The sequence below is a fragment of the Cydia amplana genome, chromosome 12 (genome assembly GCF_948474715.1).
Source record: "Cydia amplana chromosome 12, ilCydAmpl1.1, whole genome shotgun sequence".
NCBI classification, from domain to species: domain Eukaryota; kingdom Metazoa; phylum Arthropoda; class Insecta; order Lepidoptera; family Tortricidae; genus Cydia; species Cydia amplana.
The window spans coordinates 11,447,249-11,472,370 of record NC_086080.1 but is presented as its reverse complement, the minus strand read 5'-3'; the positions used below and the strand labels follow the sequence as shown (position 1 = coordinate 11,472,370).

At 35.7% G+C, this 25,122-nt stretch overlaps 1 protein-coding gene across 1 annotated transcript in view; it reads right to left on the bottom strand.

Moving 5' to 3' along the window:
• Positions 1–25,122, bottom strand: part of LOC134652947 (dual oxidase) — a 60,198-nt gene that overhangs the window by 23,610 nt on the left and 11,466 nt on the right. The window contains exons 2-3 of the mRNA XM_063508185.1: positions 24,042–24,144; positions 7,257–7,328 (exon numbers count right to left, since the gene is read on the bottom strand). Coding sequence (XP_063364255.1) covers positions 7,257–7,328; positions 24,042–24,126 — 157 coding nt within the window. The 5' untranslated portion in view covers positions 24,127–24,144. The remainder of the gene's footprint in view (positions 1–7,256; positions 7,329–24,041; positions 24,145–25,122) is intronic.

Below are 25,122 nucleotides of genomic sequence, written 5' to 3'. Positions count from 1 at the left end.
TTTCAGCAAGTTTTTTGTCACCGAACATATTGCCAGCAACTTTGACGGTTGTTTCTTAATTTACAAATGTTTCCGCAATCGGTCACAGTTTGCGTTATCTCTTGTAATTCTTTTGTACCTACCTACCTACTACACAAAGACACAGCCGAGATAAACATCTAAAATACGACAGAGCAACAGAGGACCTAAGAGCCTCTTTTACACCACTAGTCATTTCATGCGACAGAGCCCCAGGGACTGAATACAATAGTTTCTTAAAGAAAACAGCATCAAAATTGAATGATAAATGGGGAAAGGCATATTCAGAAATAATTTTTTGGCTGAAAGTTAAAATCTAAATTTCTGTGATAAGAGCTATCTCCATAAGAGTCAGAGGTACGAGACGACGTATAAAGCGTTTGAATGCGAAGACGGAACAGGAATCCTGTTCTGAAAATTGAAGAGTGAAGATCCCTGAAGAAATACATAATATATATCATTATTTTTTAATGTAACTCTTACTGTCTCCTCCATATATTGTTTACGTCGAAATAAATCATGATACATGATTATGTATTAATATTTCATAGTCAAAATGTCCTCCTTATTTGTTGTCGTTGACTCGGAATTTTATCGAGGGTCTACCACAAGTACCACAGCGCGCCGCAAGCGATTTTTGCTTTGCCAATAAATCAGAATCAGAACCCTCTCACCGCCTGTTACCCATTTGGCACGGTTGTTAGTCACGAAAACGCAATCGAAAATACACATTTAACATTATGAATATTTAATCCTTCCTTCCTTCCTTCCTTCCTTCCTTCTTTAAGCCAACTTCATCATATTTTATGGATTATTTGTAAAAAGAGTGTATAGATTAGCTACCCAAAATTTTTGTTAACCATTATTTTTAGTTCCATCCGCGTTTTTCCTTATTCTGTTTTTAATTTTTTTTACACGCGTATGTCCCAGTCGCTTTTTTCCCCAAAGAGTAATATTTCCGAACGCGGAAGAAGGCTTACGTAGAACGTCTATAGGGATAAGTCTCATACGGTATTCTCTTACCCCGAGAAAAATAAAGTACATATGTAGGTATGTTTCCCTTACCCCACCTGAGGGCCTACCGCGTACCACGTTCGACGTGTTACCTCCCTGTCACACTTACGTACGAATTTACAAGTGCGACAGAGAGGCAACACGTCGAACGTGGTTCGCGGTAGGCGCTCTGACCTTATTTCAGAATTTTGCACAATAATGTCGACCGACTGCCTGAATGATTTACAGTTATGGCTGCAGAGCTAATAATTCACAAACGCGTGATTCCATGTCGAAATTTCCAACCACTAGCATGAGCATCGAATTAGGACCGAGGAGCCTTGCGAGTTTGCCTCGCAGGTAATGTCTACATGGATTCTCATAATTGCCTATCTCTTTAAAATTATCGAACGATTCAATAGCACGAATTGCTCACGGCAATCACACGGTTCAAGTGTGTTTTTAGGGTTCCGTACCCAAAGAGTAAAAAACGGGATCCTATTACTAAGACTTCGCTGTCCGTCCGTCCGTCCGTCCGTCTGTCACCAGGCTGTATCTCATGAACTGCGATAGCTAGACAGTTGAAATTTTCACAAATGATGTATCTCTGTCGCCGCTATACCAACAAATACAAAAATAAAATAAAATAAATATTTAAGGGGGGCTCCCATACAACAAACACGATTTTTTTTGCTCTATTTTTTGTTGATGGTGCGGAACCCTCCGTGCGCGCGTCCGACTCGCACTTGGTCGGTTTTTTTACGCTGTTAATACATCACACGGCTATTATATTGATGTTTGTCTAATGACGGGTTCAATTTAACTTCGTTGCATCAGTGTGAGGCAAGTCGTGCCCTTCTGCGTGGTCATACGAAACGACACGGCCCGTACATGCTTGTAGATCTCGCATGACCTTTGTTTGAAGCTGATTAGGTTTAGTGTGGCACGTGGCCTACATCGTTGTTAATATGTATAATTGTTACGAAATATTTTGGTATGGGCGGTCATGGGTTATTTTCCGTCATGTAGATTAAATGCTATCTCTATCGTATGAAAACTCATTCATGGAATGGAATAAGATTATGTGTTGTTATCATGCGTAAAATATAACTTACTCGTATCATATCACATATCAAACGTAATACAGATGCTTGTGTTATGATTATGATTCCAACATTTTTTGTAATGAAAACTTTCTAAGCGTTTTATGATCGACTGAACATTTCTTTAGGTAGACGTCATTTTATATAATTAGAAGGGTTTTTTTTTCTAATAGGTAGTTCGTAAGCTCGGTCGACCCACGGTCTGCATGATCGTTTTGCTCACTGACAGCATAACCATACGTAATACTCTTTCATCGTTGAATTCGATTTGTTACTTGTCTTAAAAACGGAACAAGCTTAAAATACCTTCCAAAATAGTTAAAAGATTAGTAAGGTACAATTTACAAATAATAAATTCATATTATGCTGATATATGATATGACCGCATTTTCATGTAATGCTGGTCAAGGCAGTATTTCAAATTATCTCTCAATTTATTGCAGTCACGATATACGAAAATAAAACAATATCAATTATTCAACAAAACTTCAAGCAAGTATGTATGTATGTATGTATGTCACTTTATTGCACATAAACAGGTTTACATAAAATGGACAAAAACAAAACAAAAATAAGAATGTTATGTACAAAGGCGAACTTATCCCTAAAAGGGATCTCTTCCAGCTAACCTTTGAGAAAATGCGAAAGGATCAAACACTAACAGGTGAAAGACAATTTAATATGGACAAATAGCAATATAAGAATTTTGGATACACATAAAGGAAGACGAGAGCAATAAATAAAGAGAAAACCAGTACTACCTACTCATAAATACGCATAAACTATAAACATACTTATACATATATAACCTATATACACATATACATATACGTATACATAAACATACCGCTGTTTACTAACTACATAAACATATAATCTATATATAAATAATATATATATATATATACAAAGTATTCAGTTCTAACTACATCAGGAGTCTAATAACCACAACTTTTTCAACTTCTCCTTGAGTGAGGCAACAGATTGCGATTTCCTTACGTCCACTGGTAGATCGTTCCACAGCTTAACTGAGTAGGCCGTGAAAGACCTACAGTACGCACGCGACTTTTTCGGCGGAATGGCTAAAGTCAGATTTTCACTAGATCGCAGACGGTGACCGCTAACAGTAGCCAGAAAACTAAATCTCTCTGATAGATACGTAGGGGATGCGGGATTAAATAACACGTTAAAGAGTAATGACAGAACATGCACATCCCTACGACGACGTATCGGAAGCCAGCCAAGCTGCGAGCGGAAGGCAGACACGCGATTGCAAGCGCTCTAGCTTGTCAAGCAGTTCCTCCCTTAGGTCCACAAAAGCAATGTCACCATAATCGAGGAGTGGCAGTAAGAGAGAGCGAGCAAGACAGATTTTAGTAGAAAGAGGAAGAAAGTTTTGCATTCGCCTCAGAGAGTGCAGCGAAGCAAATAGCTTCCTACTGACCTCCGATATATGCGGCGTCCATGAGAGTGTCTGGTCTAGGATGACACCCAAGTTCTTGACAGTAGAGGAAAGTGGAATCAAAGTCCCGTCATAGGTAACATCGGGTAACACCATATTCGCTAGTTTGGAGACAAAATGAGGACTGCCAATTGCCTGCGATTTTTGAGCATTCACTTGTAGCCCGAAATTCAAAGTCCAGTTGCAAATAGCTCTTAGGTCGCAATTAATCTTACTGAAAAGAGAAGGAAGTTCGTCAATGTTAGCCGCCGCGTAAATCTGCAAATCGTCTGCGTACAGATGGTAATTAGACCTTAAAGATTTAGTAATGCCGTCAATAAAGATGGAAAAAAGCAGAGGAGAGAGCACACCACCCTGGGGGACACCAGCGGTCGGGCAAGTCGCGGCCCTATGATGATTTATAGCTATTAACACGTCTCGCGCTCGATTTTTCTTTAGTCGCCTGCGGCGTGGCGTGTTGAGTACACAGATAACTAACCTCCTATAAAGTTTGTAACTACATAAGACGAGTCAACTTGCACTCAACGCTCTGGCGCTCTGGCCGCTTAGTATGACTTGAGCGTTGTCGCGCGCGACTCCATATTTGAAGTAGTGCTTAACGTAACGTGAATTGAGTATGACGTATACATATTTACTAACGTAAAAATTAACAAAATAAATTTAAGGGTTAACCATGACTATTATTGTATTAGGTAATATAAATTAGTATAGGATGCGATCGAGTGGCGTATCTTTGTAACGACTTCTCTTCCATTTCATTGGAGGTAATAGCTTAAGGTCACGTGGGCGATATCACATACATAAGTATTGAGATATCAAAAGATTACGCCACGCGAACATTTGACAAATTAATAAGCGTTTATCTCAGCCGGTTATCTGATGTTAGATCGGCACTAGACCGGGTGGAGCAATAGCGAGGGTCTATTTGACGCACAGTCGATTTTTGATAATAATATAGTAGAATAATTCAAGACTATTTTTTGTAAATTGTATTAATACCTAGGTCAAGAAAATGTACTTACCGTAAAACGAGGTGAGTAGGTTTCGCGGGGAGAGGTGGGCTATGAATGGGGTTTGAGCCCTCTCAAACCCCATTCATAGCCCACCTCTCCCCCCTGGGTGAGAAGGGATTTTAAGTCTACTGCTACAAAAATAATGTATTCCAATTTAAAATGGAGCTATAGTAATACGCATAATAAAAATAAATCGATCCAACAATCTTCCAAAATCACCTTTGTATGAAAACCCCTCTCACCCCAAATACGAGGCACTACGGGGTGAGGTGGATTTTCCTCTTTATCGTCAAAGTTATGAAATGGAACTACCCAAAATAAAATAAAAACTAAAATACAAACGTCCGGAACACTTATTATATACACCATTCAGTTTTCATATGTAAAAATAAAATGTTATCGAGGTTTGAATTTCAGTTTTGACCCTACTCACCCCATTTTACGGTACTGATTCTAAGCGCGTTGAGGTCTTTTCTATCGGTGTATTCAACGGGAACAACACTGTACGTAACTATTTACATGTAAACAGAAAATTTCAGTGGTATTGGGCCATTATCTGGTTATTAATAAAGTAATGGACAGGCTTTTTCCTCGCCTTCGTGTTAACTCGCTCTTTATGGTGTTCTTAACGAGGTAGCTCGCGCCGAGGAATGCCAAAATTTCGATTTCAAGCCAATTGAGGGCAAGTGCAGGTAATTTTGGTAAGCAGTGGAGATTCTATATCATCAAGGCTTCATTGGTGGTCGTTACGTGCGAAAACATGGTACGTTTTTATATTATTCGCCTTTTTAGGGTTAGAGTAAAAAACGGGACCCTATCACTAAGACTTCGCTGTCCGTCCGTCTGTCACCGGGCTGTATCTCATGAACCGCGATAGCTAGACAGTTGAAAATTTCACAAATGATGTATCTCTGTTGCCGCTATAACAACAAATACTAAAAATAAAATAAAATAAATATTTAAGGGGGGCTCCCATACAACAAACACGATTTTTTTGCTCTATTTTTTGTTGATGGTGCGGAACCCTCCGTGCGCGAGTCCGACTCGCACTTGGCCGGTTTTTTAACATTATTTATTATCATGAGATTCATGAACAAATGATCTCATAAAACTTTATGGATTTTAAGGGCTCGATGGGAACACTATACACTCTTATAGCGAATGTAAGAATATCACTTTTAATCCACCATTATCCAAATCGTGCTTTTAATACGGAATTACATTTTATACCACATCGGTGGCAAACAAGCATACGGGCCGCCTGATGGTAAGCAGTCACCGTAGCCTATGGACGCCTGCAACTCCAGAGGTGTAACATGCGCGTTGCCGACCTTTTTACCCTCACCCACCCTCGTTGAGCTCTAGCAACCTTACTCACCAGCAGGAACACAACACGAATAGGGAGAGTCATGATATAACTGATCGTGTAATTCCGTATCATTTGTGTATTTTATATTCGTAATATGTCATATTTGAGACAATATCTAATTACCAAACGTGAACTGTCATTAGCGTTACAAGTTCTATTGATGTATTAATGTTTAAGAGAGATTGAAGCAAGGTTGGGTCGATAAATCAAACAGGTAAGCCCAATCAAACTTGATTAGCTCAAATCAAACAATGACAGCTGACAGTTGAAGTTTGACAGATTCGATGTCGTAATATGATATCTAGCTGTAACATTACGCCGTTTGATTTTTTACTTATCACAAAACAGTGTGAGATTTTTTCTTTTAATTTTTAGTTAAGAAAACTTTATTGTCTAATTATTGGTTTAGTAGTGTTCTACGCCTACACATAATTTAGATACTTTGAACTTATTCTTTTTAAATATCTACAATCTATTTTTCGATATCCTTTTGGGCGGCTTACTCATACTATATACTTTACTTTGCTATATACTTACTTTACTCTTTGGGTATAACAATGATTGACTTGACAATAATCCATCCATAAACATTGCCAATGACTTGTGGTTTCTTGTCAATACAGATATATGTTTAGATTTTCAACATCATTAAATATATCAATGTTGTCATGTGAAAGTGTTGTCAGCAACATGGGACATTTATTTATCAGATATTTACTAAATATTGGCGAAAATTCAATAAAAATACATGCTGTGGTTATCCAAAGTAAATGGGACACGGGCAAACGAATGATAATGATTGATGACGAGTTTGTTCATTCAAAGTACCATTTTTACGTAGTAATTCACTTGCTACGAGTTATGAATGAATGAATGACTGAAATCTTTATTTCAGGCAACTAGTGGCCCCTACATAAATACTTTAAAACTAGCAATATCTGGGTGACCGAGCTTCGCTCGGAAAACATAAAAAAACTCGAAAATGCGCGTTTTCCCAGAGATAAGGCCTAGCTAGATCGATTTTTCGCCCCCAAAAACCCCCATATAGCAAATTTCATCGAAATCGTTAGAGCCGTTTCCGAGATCCCCGAAATATATATATATAAACAAGAATTGCTCGTTTAAAGGTATTAGATACATATTATAAAAATATACACTAAACACATTATGATTGTAGTCTAAGATCCACATAACACAGGGATCTACCCTCTGTCTCTTTCAGTTTTTTGTATAGTATTATAGCTAAATCGTTCGCATATAAAACAAGTTTGTATGAGAATTTTTACCGGTGCACTTACCGACTGAACCCCATTCAGGATATGCTCTGTTGTTGTACCAGCCATCGTAGCGTTGTTTCTCAAAGTAAACCTCTGAAAAGAAAGAAACGTTTTTAATTAATAACAAAATAAAGTGGTTATATAAAAAATATCTAAAAAATATTATTTTTTGCAATCGAATGAAAAAAACAAGTAACTAAAACTAAAAAGGTTTTTAGTTCCAGTATCTGTAATTGATAGTAGGTATATGTACAATTTTAGATTAACGATGATTATCCAATAATCATAATTATAGCAATGCCACTATTTGAGAACCTTAAACTGGTGACATTGCTAAATAGTGAAATAAAAATTTATTGGTTTCGCCAATGGAATTCTAATATGCATACAGTAGGTATTTTAATTGAAAAGTTCGAAGAACGAAATAATCTTACATTCATTTATTCGTTTAAGTGGGATACAGCAAATTGGTATTTTAAATAAGCAAATTTCCGATTAATAATTAAATAGGTATTATACCATTAAATTGTAACTACAAGTTGTCAGAGCATTCAATACATTTTGCTGTTGCTAATTGGCCGACGTTTTTACAATTGTCTTGATTATCATGGCTTTCCTAGCGTTCAACATATGATCTCTAAAACTGTAGCAGTTAAGCGTAATCAGATCGCATACGTATACTGGTTGTTACGGTCCAATACTCGCCTGCGATGGATACCGATGACAATAGCTAACAAGTCATGCATACGACGTGGGTCGTGTTTTTGCGGATGGCTGTTCTAGATATGTGCGATCCGATCGAGGCCTTGCTCTGTCCGCTCTAACCGAGATGCATCAGTAATAAGCAGCTTGTTACGCACTCGAGAATTCAGGTATGCATATTATGACTAATCATAAAAATGCCATCGAGTTCTGTATAAAGGTCATACAGGCTGTGACCTATGTTGCTTCGAGTAACCAGCGATAGTAAATAGTGCAGTTGCGACTTTTTCCCACACTTGTAATGTTCGTAACGTTTTACCTTCCATATAACTAATTTAAGTATGCCGTTAAATCATGATTATCATGAATTGACAATTGCATAATTGCGAATAAATGTATGTAATTACATGTAAAAAGATGTCCTATAGTTGTGCACGGCTATCTTTTACATCAGAATATTGCATTCCGGACACCATTGGGTTATTCCCAGTATTTAACTTATGTAACTCCCGTTATGAACTTCAAGCAACAAACAGGTGTATGTGCCTTTTAAAAATAAAAGTATTACTTTTTTTGTTCTTACCTGCCATATAAAAACGCATAAAATTTGCAATACTTTTTTATTAAGAAATAGTTGTTAAGAATTTATTTATGTATGTCTTTTCGTGTTATTTTATAGATGGCTGGACTAAAGATTACAAGCATAACATTTATATGGTACCTACCTATATATTAGCTCGTTATGGTATTTGCGCAGGAAAGTACTCTCATTATTTAGACATACTTAGGTATAAGTTTGATTTTATTGGTAAACATTGTGCTACCTAACCATACCTTACTGTAAAATTAGGTAGGTTGCTTTATTTAAAATAATTTAGTCGTATTGACCATACGGTAACAAACTTTAGGGAAAGGTAGAGAGAGGGCAATAGAGAGTACTCTCTCCAGGCGAGTGTTATGCCTGGGGACCGAAGTCCACTGAGAGTTAGAAGGAGTATATACCTATAGTAAGTCACATTTGAAACTCCGTAAGTGCGATGTAGGTTTCTACCTCACTAACGCCATCTGTTAGAATTATGTGGCAAGTCGTCGACAGTGACAGCTGGAAGAGACGCCACAAACTGATAGAAGGTACTGAGAATAACCACCCGTTGCTATAAGTACCAATTTAATGAAATTTAATATACCTACATGATTTCTTGCCTAAGGAAATTCCGAAAAATTAACGTTACAGCTATAAATTAAGTGACAAGGCTGTTTATGTAAATACCCATATTACTTATTTGGTCCCTATAAGTTAGTTATAAGTTATAACCAGCCATAATCGTCTATTGTTTGATTTATCTATTTAGCTTGTAAAATAATTAATCTTGACAAGTCATAAATAATGAAGACACATTTCAAACTCTTTAATAAATAAAGTTTTATTTGATAAGTTTAATGTAAAATACTTATCATATACATACCTAGGTACTGCTTATAAGTTTGAATATATTTTCAAATGTTAAGGATATACATCATTTATTGACATAAATTAATGGCTCACATTGAACCATATTTAATTCAATGAAGATTAAGATTTACAGTGCAATTGAATCGATAGTTTTTCCACGAAGACCGCTGCAATAAAATATATAAAAGTTTTCTTGATGAAGTGTCTATCATAATGTATCAATCAATGCCAGTTGAATTCTTGACCTATATACTCTCATAAGTAATTTAAAAATACTGGCAATGGTACAACAAATTAAAGTAAAATAAATATAAGCATACATGATAGATGCAACGGTTTTTTTTCTGAAGTATTTCAACTTGAAGTTCACCAGAAGCAATCTGACCTATGTAAGTATAACAGATTCGATGGATTTCTTCGATCAGGCTGAATGGTAAATAAAAAACCGGCCAAGTGCGAGTCGGACTCGCGCACGGAGGGTTCCGCACCATCAACAAAAAATAGAGCAAAAAAATCGTGTTTGGTGTATGGGAGCCCCCCTTAAATATTTATTTTAATTTATTTTTAGTATTTGTTCTTATAGCGGCAACAGAGATACATCATTTGTGAAAATTTCAACTGTCTAGCTGTCGCGGTTCATGAGATACAGCCTGGTGACAGACTAACGGACGGACGGACAGCGAAGTCTTAGTAATAGGGTGCCTAGCCAAGGTGACAATCGCTTGCGCAGCTTGCGCTACGACAACGAAACGCTTTGTGTCTCTCTATCAGTCTCGACAGTAGGAGCGTAAATGATTGGATTAATACGCACCCAGGAATTCTCTCTTTGCTTTTGGCTATTTAATGAAAATGGAATCTTTACTGACCTTTTTTCCCGGGGACGATTTTGTTCTAAATATTTTTATTTTTAATAATACATACGTTAAACCTACTTCAACAATTTGATTTAAACCATAGAAGGTAGCATCCTATAGAAGTGGTCTACGCGTGCCTACGTGAGGGACAAAACATGGGTACGCAATACGATGCTATGATTGGTCGAATTTATTTGTTGCCCACCATAATCCATACCAATTTACGGTGGGGAATAAAAAAAAATGCGAGACTGTGACAAGGACAAACAATAATAGCGCTTTCGCTGCTACTCCTACTGAAAGATACATAAGACTATCCCGTTCTGTCAGTTATCCCCACCACTCATGTCCAATCCAGTTTAATACTAGATTCATGATTTAAACAAATACTTTGATGATACGCTAGTCCCTAACAGCTGAAAATGATTAGTAATTGTTTCTTATTACTAAATCAATATCTACTATGTATACAAAAACTGTTTATTGCTATTATGTATTTATATGTAAATAGTACTATAAACACACACAAGAAACATAAACAACTTTTTTGTGAATATCCTACGACCCCAGTAGGTACTTGGCCAGGCCTGTATGAAATATTGCTGTAAAACACTTTATTGATTTAAACTTGTTACAGGCATGGCATAAAGTGTGGCGTAACAGTCCCTTCTAAAAGTGATTGTAGGACACTTGTCGTCAACTTCACATTTATATATATCGTAAATATCTTTCCAGACTTTATAAACTTGCATAGTCATTTATTTATGTATTTAAACTTTTTGCACACAACAATACCTAATAGTACCTAGAATGCGCTCGAGTATTACATTTAGCACGAAGAGAGTATGTAAACCACCTAAGGGCCAGAGAGTGTATCACCTACACTCTAATAATAACGCGAATTAAATATTGCATACTCCAGAGCTCACATTCGCTGTGGCTGAAATCGGTCAAGAGCATCATGATCATCATAGTCACCACCTAGAAGATGTGGACTTATATAAGTATTCTATTGGTACAGTCACGATACAGTTTATAATTACGAAACCAGTGAAATTATAATGTCGTAAGATCATGGGAATTCTGAGATTCAACATGGTCAAGCCTCGTCTTACTAGATCCACAAGACGAGACATTAAAACAAGTGTTGGTAGGAGGGTGAACATAAACACTTTCTGAAAGCTTCGAGTAATTTTAAATGCTGCATAGTCTCAAAACATCGATACTTATATAACATATGTCGGTAATGTATTTCACAGAATTTTCCCAGATAGCCTATTTTCAAATAGCCTGTGATGATAGAAAAGGGCAAACAGATTGCAAAACTATTTTTTAAAGACTTTGGGTCGCATTTGACAACATATACTACAAACACTTCGCTAGGTGCACGACTGGTGCTCATTTTGGCAGACTTTCTACGTTAAATCTTATGGAGTAAAATTAATTCAAGCGGCTGCCACTACTACTAATGGCGGCCATTCCATAAGATTACCTGTGTTTGTGACGATCAGCGCCACTTCCCCCTCCACCGACTTCGCACCTTGCCAATATGACTTATAAATATTGGTCTCCTTTGTCATGAAAGTTGCATGAAGCCCATAAAATATGTTTATAACAAACATGTCAATGACGTGTGAACCAATTTCCATTCTAATGTAAAGTTTACAGTGGGCAATAAAATAGTGCACATATTGCACATTTTTTGCACATTGTAACACGAGCGTAGTAGCAGCTGTGGCTAACTGCGAGTGTGGGAAAACATGGACTAATCAATAAAGTTCTTAGTTTATTTGCTAAGTACAGAGAAACAATTTTGATCAGTACATTGACTATACATACTTTATTGCGTTGTTTTTGATAGTGATTGACATACTAAAAGTTTCTGGATTCTGATATATGAGAAAACTTATTTTTTTTAAGTAGCCAGTCCAGGAATTTTCAGTATGACCTAAGTATACATGTAGCGGTTCGTCTCCTCGATGTGGAGAGTTAAACATTTCGCCTTTTTTGCCGAAATACATACACCAACACATTGTAACTTGACGTAAGTGTAATATGTGTGTGTGTATTTGTATATGCAAATATCACAACAAACTGTAACGCGATTAAGTAAACGGTAAAATGCTTCGCTTAAATTTTGGGGCATTTGTACTTATATCTCGATGTTAATTTAATTCATTCCTATTGTCGGTACACATACTTTACATAATGAACTTTTTCTATGGAGTCCCATTAAGTCATGATACGGTTGATGGTGTTAGTACTGTGTCAAGGTACTTACATTTGTCGTGCAGAAGTTTAGGTATACGCTACAATATCTGAGGCAGGTTATAAAAATTCATAACACGCCTATTTATGATTGCAATATAGACTATATATACCTATATCTCCTTGTATTGATACGTTTTTTTAATTAAGTATATATTGTGAATATAATACATACTTAATTAAAAAAACTTTTCAATACTATATCACCATTCAATGAAAGTCATCTGGAATATTTCAAATGTTCTATCTACTTAAATGTACTGTAGCAATAGCCCCTGCTATCTATCATGGTCATACTGAAACTTTCTGGATTCTGATATATGAGAAAACTTATTTTTTCTAAGTGGCCAGTCCAGGAATTTTCAGTATGACCTAAGTATTAGAGAAAATAAATAAGAAAGCTTCTACTCTTATTTCAAAATATAATATTACTAGGTACGTCAGCTATTTCTCATGTTTTATAGCTTTTCGGTGAAATACTCAACGCAAACATAATCTATATATATAAACGTGAAAGACCTGACTTCTTCTTCTTCCTCGCGTTATCCCGGCATTTTGCCACGGCAAATGGGAGCCTGGGGTCCGCTTGACAACTAATCCCATGATTTGACGTAGGCACTAGTCTTTACGAAAGCGACTGCCATCTGACCTTCCAACCCAGAGGGGAAACCAGGCCTTATCGGGATTAGTCCGGTTTCCTCACGATGTTTTCCTTCACCGAAAAGCAACTGGTAAATATCAAATATTTCGTACATAAGTTCCGAAAAACTCATTGGTACGAGCCGGGGTTTGAACCCGCGACCTCCGGATTGAAAGTCGCACGCTCTTACCGCTACCACCAGCGCTTCCTGAAAGACCTGACTGACTGACTTAAATCAACGCATCAGCAACTAGAAAGTCCAAATTTGGCAAGTAGGTTCCTTATAAGGTCTAGGGGTCCACTAAGAAAGGATTTTTCAAAATTCATAAAAAAAAAAATTAAAAAAACTCTCCTGCGCGTGCGAAGCTGCGGGCAAAAGCTAGTAATACATAAATACAAATTATTATTATGACTACGTACAGATGAAAGTACAGTACAATACAGTTAAATTGGGACATTTTTTAAAGTATTTCAGCCGCTTACTGTTTACTTATAATAATAACAGCTGTCATGTTATTGGTACTTGAATTTTTATATTAACCTTTTAAGGTGTCATTTTACTTCTCTGTTAGAATTCTCACGTAACGTCGAGCTCTTTTTTTAATAAACTTTTCTTTACTAATCCACAGATTTTTCTCAAGAATTAGGTCTTATTAGCAATTTAGCTCGTGATTGACTATGTCGATTTACAATTAGGGATAAAATGTAATCAATTAAACTGGCGCATGATAATGATGCCTGTATTAAATGTAAGTGATTAATATAAATGCTCTTGCTACTCGTTATACGATGCTAGCATATAAATCAGGCTGTTGCTTGCCTAAAGGCCAACGATTGGTCATCTATTAAAGGTTAATCTCGTTCTAAATTGATGAATATATGTTACCTGCAACTAGCATTTACACGATCTTTAATCTTCAATGCGATGAAAAAGGGGTCGTATAAACTGATGTGGGTAATGGCTATTATATGGCTAATACGCCGATGAAGAGAACATAAGGAAAGTAAAATTACTTAGAATTCAGCGAATAAACGAGTTATTTTAACCGTTTTAGAAATTAGAGCGGCACATAAGATTTTGTATTGCTGATTGCAGCCGATTCGATCAGTTGATTGACTCATAAAGAGACAGACAATGTTACCACATGATGCGATATCTCTTAACTGTCAACGTTGCGATGACAGCTGTGTAGGCGAATACCGGGAGCGGCTGGGCTAACTACTTTCGCGTTTGAAATACTGCCATGTCACTGTTATCATCGTAAATGTCATACTTGTCAAACCTGAACTTCGTCATATATATTATGTGAAAAAGTTGAGCCCCATTTTTTGAGTACCTAAGTTACGATTACATTATGACCTGATTATGACACATGATCGGGCAAACCAATGCAAGAGCGCTCTCCGATTACGCATATTACTACCTAGCTATAGATCTCATGGTCACTGGCCACGTTACGATTTTTTCAAGAACTTAACTCTCTCGCGCTCGTCCATTCAATAAGAATAATGGTTCTATTCTATGAAAATGTTCATATATATTGAAATAGATTTACAAAGATCGACATTAAAAACTGCCAACGAACACTGAGCCGCGGTAAGAATACTTACAACTAGCCCTTTCCCTCTCATCTCTCATCCATGCGGTAAATAAAATGAATATAACTATTTATATGGCCAACAAGATTAAGATAATGACATGCTATTAGGCGTCGGAGGGTGTAGTCAGCCGGGAACAAAAACTGAATCCGGTATACTCAAGCAGGACAAATTATATCGCGGATAGCTGTTTTTGCCCTAATAAAACTTTTTTGTTACAAAATGATCTCATAACACACATCACGATCTCGCTTCAATAACTAAATTGGATTGGATGTAATTATTTTTTATTCTTTCGTGTGAGCATCGGATGATGTAGGCACGGTTCCGGATTTAAAATTGTACTTTATTTACTCATTTAATTATATGACAAATTGATAATAGACAATAATAGTGATGTACAATTTTATATAAGCACGCTAAAATCTTAAAAAAAAACGGACATACCTAATTGATAGTTTTTAGTTGCGGTTGCCTGGTTATACATATGTGGTTTCTTTTTTTATAACGTATTAATTCTATTTTTTACAAGTTTTATTTTTTACTTTATCTCTTAGTGACTGTCCACATACCTATATTATTGGCTTGTCACTAAAGCGCTCAAAAATATCCCAACAATTTTAATGACGACAATGAGTTCTTATTCAGATTAAATATTACCAGTAGTTAACACTCTTCATTAAGGAGTTAACCTCCATAGAAATCGTTAAAATCCTCTGTTAACTCTTTCTTAAATAAGAAAAATATTACGGACATTCATTATATACTTTTTCGCTTAGATATAATCTTCAGTACCTACCGTGCCGTGGTGGGCTTTTTTGTGTAATTTTTCCTTTACTTTTATTAATTCGGACCTAGTTCGAGTTATTTTAAAACTAGTAGATAAGATAGGGCACGTCGTCGCACATATTTAATTAAGTAAATAAAAGCCTTTGTAATTTTATAAATTTAGAAATAGAAATAGAAAAACTTTATTTGGTGTAAAATATAAAACTTAACCTATAATACATCTTATTCTAATATATTTTAACACCAAAATGGATGCCACTCAGCATATGCCGATGTCTAAGACACTTAGCCATGGCGCTGGTTTTCATTTCACAATTACTTACAATTTACAAAAATGGTAAAACTCTAAATTGAGTGTCGTGTCGATCGGTTGATTTATTCAAGTAGCAAATCACTGAAAGACCCAAAATTATTAATATTTAATGCCTGATACGCCCCATTCAATTACAACTCGATGAATACGGTTAAACTCAATTTCAATGAAAGATATTTAACGTGAGTTATGGATGGTCAAAAAGTCAAGACGTGAGGTACCTATATTGGCAATGCCTAGGTAGTTGTATTAGTTATAAATATTGATATATAAACTTTTGATATCGTATAGAAAGTTGGAATTTTTGATGGCATTGTAAAGACATTTATTTATGATTAGCGATAGCCTTTTTTCACATTAAAATATTACCTCTATTCTATATTTTCCTGGATCCTAACAAGTACTAATAATATAACTAAGTTCTAGTAATATTAGTAATAAGTACTAGTAATTATTTTATTTAAATAATTAAAGCGCCAAACAAATCTTACTTAAATGATTTAAACAAATAAAACCGCCATAGCGGCCATTCTTTAAGCAGCTTAGATAAATATAGCATCAGTTTCATTTGAATAGTAATAAGGAAGTGATGACTGCCTGTTAACATGCAATAAACAAGTATTTAGTTATTATAATATGTACATCACAGATTATGGAGTTGTGCATTATGTGTTACACGGTGTCTAATTAATTACTACTATTTAAAGGTATCATCAAGCTCATCAGCCTATGTTAACGGCACCAATCATGAACACACCTTTAATTCTTTTGTAACATGTAAAACGCATTTTTCCTCACGATGTTTTCCTACACCTAAAGCGACTATTACCTAAATATAAAAATTAAAACAGCGTCCGTAATTTTAGAGGAATTTATAGTACCTACAAGCCTAATTTTAAACCTACACGGACGGTTAACAGTCCAGCAATGAAACATATTTATCGAAAAAAAAAATGAATTTTGGGAATTACTCACCTAACAATTGCGCGATCAAATTTGGACAGTCTGGAATTTAGAAACTAATTTGTAGTGCCGTGCCGATGCATGAACAAAAAATATGTAAATACGAGTACTTATATCAGGTTGAAAATATACAAAAAATCCTGTTCAGCAGGAAGCAAATCACATTAATTTTGTATCTCATCTTGAACAAGTATATCCTACCGTACTTTGTCTAAGCGCGATGCAGTAACTAAATTTGAATACTAAATCAATAGTGTACCTTGTTCTCATATAATATAGTACAAAATTGAACGAGATTTCAAATGTAGTTACGGTGGTCATTGTAGAGCTGCTAGTATTTCCGTATGCCCACGCATATGTCTACCCAAACTACCATGAAGGCAAATGTTCTGTATTGAACACGTCGGTTATAGAACACATTTGTCATTCGATGAATCAATAAGCGGACAGTTTGGTGTGTTGACATTTAACGATGTACTTGAAATTCTATAAAGAGGAAACCTTTATTTAACTGCTTTTTCGGTTTCTTTACACATGTGATCCTGTCAACCTCAATGTTCTATTTGAAAGTGTTTTTCTGGTATTTTATCTTCGGTTATTTTCAAATTTGCATGTATTATTTTTTTTAATAAATATGTTGCGTCAGTAAAGGCCTACAGAAAGAATAGCGTAAAAGTTTTAATCATATTCTAAACAATTGAAATATAATACGTCCCTGCTTTTAAATAATGTTTTGGTTTCACTTTAGTTATTAATTCTGTGCTATGAATTAACAGAAAAATGGTAAACAACAAAGTACGTATGTATAATTGCATATTTTAGAATTATTTTATTTCTGTACCTATAATACTAAGTATATGTAAAGATTATGTGACCACAAAAATAAAGAAGAAATGAATGTCTCTCACATGCTTTCATTCAAATTGGCAAGCACGTGGAGCATCGCGGCGCGGCCTTCAGCTTTCACTATCGCGATAGCATGCTACCAAATAAATAGGTAAGTATGTGCAGAAAGTTTCTTCATAAGAATATTCTCAGTAGCATTAAATATGGGTCTATACTGATTTACTGGAAGTTTCAAAACCCGCAAAATCAGTATAGGTAGTTATTGAATAAAGAAAATACTCCTTAGCTGTGGAATTTCGAGATAGCTTTTATTGTAAGTATATTGTGGTTGTAACAGCCGCTGCTGTTGTTTAATCCGCTCTTAGAGTCTGTGCGGATCGAGAAGAGTCGTGGAATGTATGGGGCCTAATACATTCCACGACTCTTCTCTTTCCGCACAAACTTAACGAGAAAGTAATGATAATCTTTATTTACGACCGACGACGACGACGATTAGACGACCGGTCTGGCCTAGTGGGTAGTGACCCTGCCTGTGAAGCCGATGGTCCTGGGTTCGAATCCCGGTAAGGGCATTTATTTGTGTGATGAGCACAGATATGTGTTCCTGAGTTATGGGTGTTTTCTATGTATATAAGCATGTATTTATCTATATAAGTATGTATATCGTCGCCTAGCACCCATAATATACAATCTTTGCTTAGTTTGGGGCTAGGTTGATCTGTGTAAGATGTAATATTTATTTATTTATTTATTTTCGCCTGTACTGAGACGCCACATAGAGATTGCCACATACTACCACAAAATACGGATAAATGTTACGTTTCGACCCATTCTTGGTGCCTATGCAATTGGTTCTCTATATAAGATTCAGTGCGCGGGCGACGCGACGTGGTGATTAACGCATGCGTGACTAACCGCAGGTACGACTATATTATACTGTTATCCAGGACCCGACGGTTCTTAAGGAAATTTGACCTGGTTAACATACACTGTGTTTTTCTATTTGATTTTAGTTGAGAACTAAGTTACTTATGTTCAAGTTATTGCGTAAATCTTACTGTTGTCTCACGTTCAAAAAGTAAATAAATATTTATTAGTCGAGGCTGCCGTAGCAGGAATATTGTGGGTTACCTTGCATTGGCACTAATATAGCTGCCACTGTATTATTAAAAACAAAACAAAAGTTTTAAAGTAAATTCTAAAACACCTATTATAAGTATAATTAGTGTCATGGGACTACGGGTTTTCCTACGGTGACTAATTTTTTTTGAAATTTTCGTTCAGAGTTTAAGAAAATCTTTTGAAGCATTATAAATATATAATTTACAGGATTCGAGCTTACACCATCTATAACCAGACCGGTGACAAATGGTTCAAACCTGCAGTTCTCGGGCTTTTTCTTTGTATCATCAAAATATGTTGCAGGCGGCATTACCGGATATTTTGGTTATCACGAAAATTGGCATTTTTAGGGTTCCGTACCTCAAAAGGAAAAACGGAACTCTAATAGGATCACTCGTCTGTCTGTCCGTCCGTCTGGCACAGCCTATTTTCTCCGAAACTACTAGACCAATTAAGTTGAAATTTGGCACACATATTATGTAAGTTTGTGACCCAAAGATGGACGTGTAACGTAAATAAATGAATTTTAAATATGGAGGCCATTTTTGGGGGGTAATGAGAAAATTTAAAAATAAAGTTTTTTTTCTAATTTTAGGATTAATAGTTTAGCAGTTATTCAAGAAAATAGGCAAAAAATAACCACCTCCGAAACTACTGGATCTAACATTTTTGAAAAAAAATACACAAAATAGTTCTTTACCTACGGATGACAGGAAAACCTATTAGAAATGTGCAGTCAAGCGTGAGTCGGACTTAATGTACGGAACCCTTGGAACGCGAGTCCGACTCGCCCTTGGCCGGTTTTTTGTAAAATGCATAATTATATAAAACATCAAAGTGCATCCGTTTCCTCGTCTCTTAATTAATAAACATGATGGCCCAATGGCCAGGCTAACTGCTATATGACAAGGTTATTATTAACTCTTCTTACAATTTAATAATTAAACATTGCAATTAGCCAACAACAAACAAAGAAGCGTATTCACAAGAGAATCCAATTTGGTTGATAAGTGATAACATTGACCTTACATTGCGATTATGATTATTAAAGCAATTATTCAATTAGCTTTAAATTACTTTTCCATAAGTTTTAAATTTCATATTCAGATTGTACTTATTTAAGTACAAAGACGTCTTAACAGTCGCGAAATGTATGAAATCATCCATAGTAAACTTTGATTTGAGTAAGTAATCATTTTTTGATTTAAGTAAAAATAAAATATTATTTTTGCTGTTTGCCATGCCCGAAATCTGATAGTAGTAGAAGATACTACAAAACAAACTTTGATAGTCAATGAGTTTCAGTTGTAGCATCATTTTTTTTATTTTACCTTTATCTAACGATTTAACAAGGTAAGGATTTGTTTCTGTCATCAGACAAAATAAAAAATAACACATAATTTGGCAAATTCCGTTCATTCGTAGCTTGTAATAAAAAAATAAAATTGTAATCTTGTCTTGTTCTAATTGTTATTGTATTGTACCTATTGTTTGAAATTTCAAATTCTAAATTCTATATTAAAAACTGTGCTTAGTATTTTCCTAATTCTAGATTATGCTTGTTATATTTTTAATTCGTGCTCGTTACTGAATGTTACTGTTAGATTCTACTTTTAAATTCAAAATAATTAATAATTGTACTTTCTTTCTCGGAGCAAAGGAATTTTGTAATAACTATAAGTGGAAACTGTTTTGGCTTATGTATGTTCTAAGTATAACTTTTACCTTATTGTGTTATTATGTGCTGTATGTTTCCCGAATAAATAAAATAAAAATAAAATAAAAGTAACCTCACCGCGTGTTCAGTGGTTTGGTCGGTGGCATCTAAACGAAGACCTTCGAATGCAATTACAGTAATTTGTAATGAATAATAGATGTATTTACAAAAAGAATTGTATTCAACTATACTTAAAATAAAAACCATCAATTTGCTATTGTAGACCCAAAGTACTTCCTCTGAATAGGCTTAATCACAGCCTAATATAATAGTAATAATAATGACGGTAATCAATAATATTTGATTTTATTACTACCATAATCTATCTATATCTATTTAGTCGTGACCCGACGCATTGGCTTACAGGTGTATGGTATCATATTGGACCTCTATTTTTAGTCATGTTTTCAATTCGGATTTGCAACTTTTATCTTAGTTTTATATACTTAGATGTAATTCACATACCTCAGACATAAACTAGCAGGCGCATTCTGATTTTAGATATAATACATTACATAACATAACTAATCCAGATCTAATTTGTTATTAATATCAGAATACGCCTGTGTATAATGCATGAGTCGCTTAAAACACGGGTATTATAATATAGATGTTATTAAAATTAAATTAAATTGCAAAAAAGTAATGTGGATCAAATTAGACTAGACTAAGATAGGTGCATAGCGTCTATAAACCTATCGTTATAAATCGTTGTTTAACTTTACCAATATTAACTTGGCTGCTGAGATGGCGTGCAATAATGATTACTTACCTGACATTAATGCATCAATTGGCAAATCGGAAAAAAACGATACCGTAAATGAATACAATGGGTTACCTAAGAAAGTTATCCTATTACAGACAGGTCTTAGTGACCTTGGTCAAACAAAACAAAAGCGGAAGCTCTCAAGGGTACGGGGAAATGTTCTGCATCGTGACTGTAGAGCGCACGCGCGCAAATGTGAAGATTTTGACGTCACCAGCAGCAGCAGTAATGGTCTACATTTCGACATTAAACACCGGAACTTCGGAACGCATTAACTAAACCAGGATAAGAATGACTCAGCACTTTGGCCCATGTTTCTTGTATCAGGATTATTGGCAGTCGTTTTAATCATCTTTTCTCATTGACATTGTTGTTCATATTCTATTTCTCTCTTAACATTGAATAACAGTAGATTCTACTGTTATTAATACTGTCACTGTTACTGTTGTTATTGTTACTGTTATTATGTTAAGATTTAAGTAGCCGATTATTAAAATAGGTATTGTCTTAAGCAGACATATAAACACAAATTGTAATACCTACTTGTAATATTTGTTCTAACAGAAAATTGTGGTCATCATGTGGTCAAATGTGTGGTCAAATGTGTCAAGTACAGGTGGCTGACGAATAAAAAAAATTACGCGATTTAAAGGATTTGCGGAAAAATAGTTCTTACGACAAATTAATTTAATTTAATTTTTATTTGTTGAAGATGAATGATGAAGTGGTATGATGTTTGGTTTTTGTAATATTTTTTGTATGCATGTGCCTAGATTTAAGATTTCACACACAATTTAATATTGTTACTGAATAAATGATGATGATGATGATGATGATGAATTAAAAAATCAACTTTGCATAGACAACGGGATGGAAAAATTGGATCGTGGCTAAACTGATATGATTGTAGATGAAACATATTTCCCTTTACACCTGCAGCAATATTGTCGCCTTAAACAAGAACCGCATAGTAACTGCATAATAGCTGTGTCGGGAGCTCGTGACCGATCAACACGACGTTGCGCGCGACACAAAACACCGGCTCACATCCTTGTAGCATGTTGCCGACGCATCCGCCTGCAGGGCGTGTTGATGTTGTGGAGATCCGGCCCATCGGTGCCCACATGCTGAATCGTTCGATCATACTCAGAATATATTAACGAACTGGTACTTGCAATAAGTAAACGCGAATTATATTGGTAGATTTAGATCAAGTAGGTAAGTGCTTCTATCCAGGACAAGTACTTTATGTTTTTAACTTTACTGTCCCAGCGCTGCACATTCCCGTATTATTTTGTAACTTAAGGACACTTATTTTTCACACAAACTAAATTATAACCTTCAATGTACGCCATTATCATCGTGATTGACGTTGCTTGTCACGCTTTAAACATAACAAAATTCGCAATACATTGCGTCTTAGAATAAACTTTAGAGTGTACTAAAAACAAAACACAAGTTATTTTTAATAGTCGCTGAACAAATTTTGGTCAGGCTGAGGAGTACCGCCTACGGTTTAATTTTTTGCTCCTATTGCAGGCCACACCCGGTACCTATACCTAGTCAACAACAGATGCCGGTATCTAATCATTTACAAAAAAACCTTCAGTTCTATCTAAGGTTAGTTTAGTTACGTCCAACCGGTGAATAATAAAACTGATATGATGCTTACGAAAATTTTCACTTATACCCAAACACTCAATAATCAATTATATACACATCCAAGGCCGAACATTGACACCTACCAAGAAACTGACGAATAAAAAGTGTTAACAGCACCCGTTAATCATTTTGTAGACAATTAACCGGCAAAAACGCTGCCTTAATTAAAATTGTGACAAGATTATGGATCACGAGACCCAAACTATAATCGATGACAAGTCAAAACTTACAAACTCTATTTATTATGAAGGCATATATACCTACGACTCTGAAACGGGTCTCTATTGTTTCCCAAATAGTTTTAAGCCATAATGTATAGTTTGTCCGAATATTCGTTAGTCATAATTCATTTCGTTCAGAAACGCGTCACTTTTGAGGATTGCCATAAAACAAACCTAACCTAACCTATCTATAAGATAACCTAACGAAAATCCTGAAATGTTAACGGTTTCAGTTTTATGACTAATGATAATATGACAAACAATACATTATGACTTAAAACTTTATGGGAAACAACGGGACCCCCTCTGAAACAATTCATAGGTAATAGGTAGGCAATAATATATGTGAAGTTTTCAAGCAAAATGTACCACAACCAGTTTGGGATTGCATCTCAATGGTCGCTGCTACCACCTCTGCTACTAACGATAATACCTACTTAATTTACATAAAGTAATACATCATCTTCCTCGCGTTGTCTTGGCATTTTTGCCACGGCTCATGGGAGCCTGGGGTCCGCTTGGCAACTAATCCCAGTAATTGGCGTGGGCACTAGTTTTTACGAAAGCGACTGCCATCTGACCTTCCAACCCAGAGGGTAAACTAGGCCCGTATTGGGATTAGTCCGGTTTCCTCACGATGTTTTCCTTCACAGAAAAGCGACTGGTAAAATATCAATTTCAATTTCAATTTCAATTCTTTATGATAAAAATATAATCAAATGATATTTCGTACATAAGTTCAGAAAAACTCATTGGTACGAGCCGGGGTTTGAACCCGCGACCTCCGAATTGCAAGTCGCACGCTCTTACCGCTAGGCCACCAGCGCTTTTTAATTGACATAAAGCAATACGTTTTTTTGTATTTATATGGTTAAAATCAAATGAATTTACCTGGATCAGCCAAACACGGTGTCACTGCTAAAATAGTGGCCAGCGCTAACGTGAGCCGGCGGCTCATGTAGCTGCCAGCGAACATCGTGCAAAACCGCACACTCTGAAACAAACAGCGTCGATATCAAATCAAATATTACAACATGAAAGTGACTTATCCAATATCCATTACAACCAGGGTCTAAATACTCCAGGGTTTAACTTAGGGATACTATGTATTCGATATATATATACTACCCGACAAGGTACCTACTCGTATCTGATAACCATGATTGTGTACCTGCCTGCAAACTCTTCTTCAACATCATATTTTCTTCTTAGTCAGTATTTTAAAAAACCTGGACAATAACCGCGAAAATCGAAGTTCGCTATTTGCGAATTTCTATTTTCGCGGTAGCCCCTCTGTTGTTAGCATAATTTTGAGGTTGTAATTATGCATAGCAACTCAACCGTATTAGTATGAAATTCTGGGTAAACGTGCGTCAGATAGCATGTTATTATTTGGAATTAATAAATAATAATTGGATGCGTGTTCACGATTATGATGTGCTACGTTAACGAGTTAATTTACCTACGGTAACGGTGGTAACGGTGTCAAAATGTTTGAGGATAACCGCCTCACAAGCCTAGACACAAAACGCCAGTCACGGAAAGAGAGACCTAAGCCCTCCTACGTGTACACGCTCAACGCAGCTGGCTAACTTTATTGTCACACGTGCAATAGAGTATTTAAGACCAAGTTCGGCCTGGCCAGCCACATAAGGGCTCACGCTAGACAACGTCCATGATGTTTATTTGGGGTCGCCGTCATCGAAAACGATGAGGAGGACTATATATATATAATTTACCTACCTACACTAAATCGCGATTTGCGGAAGTCGACTAATCGTCAACCTTGTTCGCTTTACGGTAGGTATATATTATTAAGAATCGATTAGCCTTAAACCATTGCAAAAGTATTTACTTTATGGATTAAAAGTTAAATTTCGAGCGGCCTTTCGATCTGTTTTCCAGTTTAAAATTACAAAAGTTGAGCTGTATTAAAGCCATGTAAAGTCACGAATTAATAAACATCAAATCA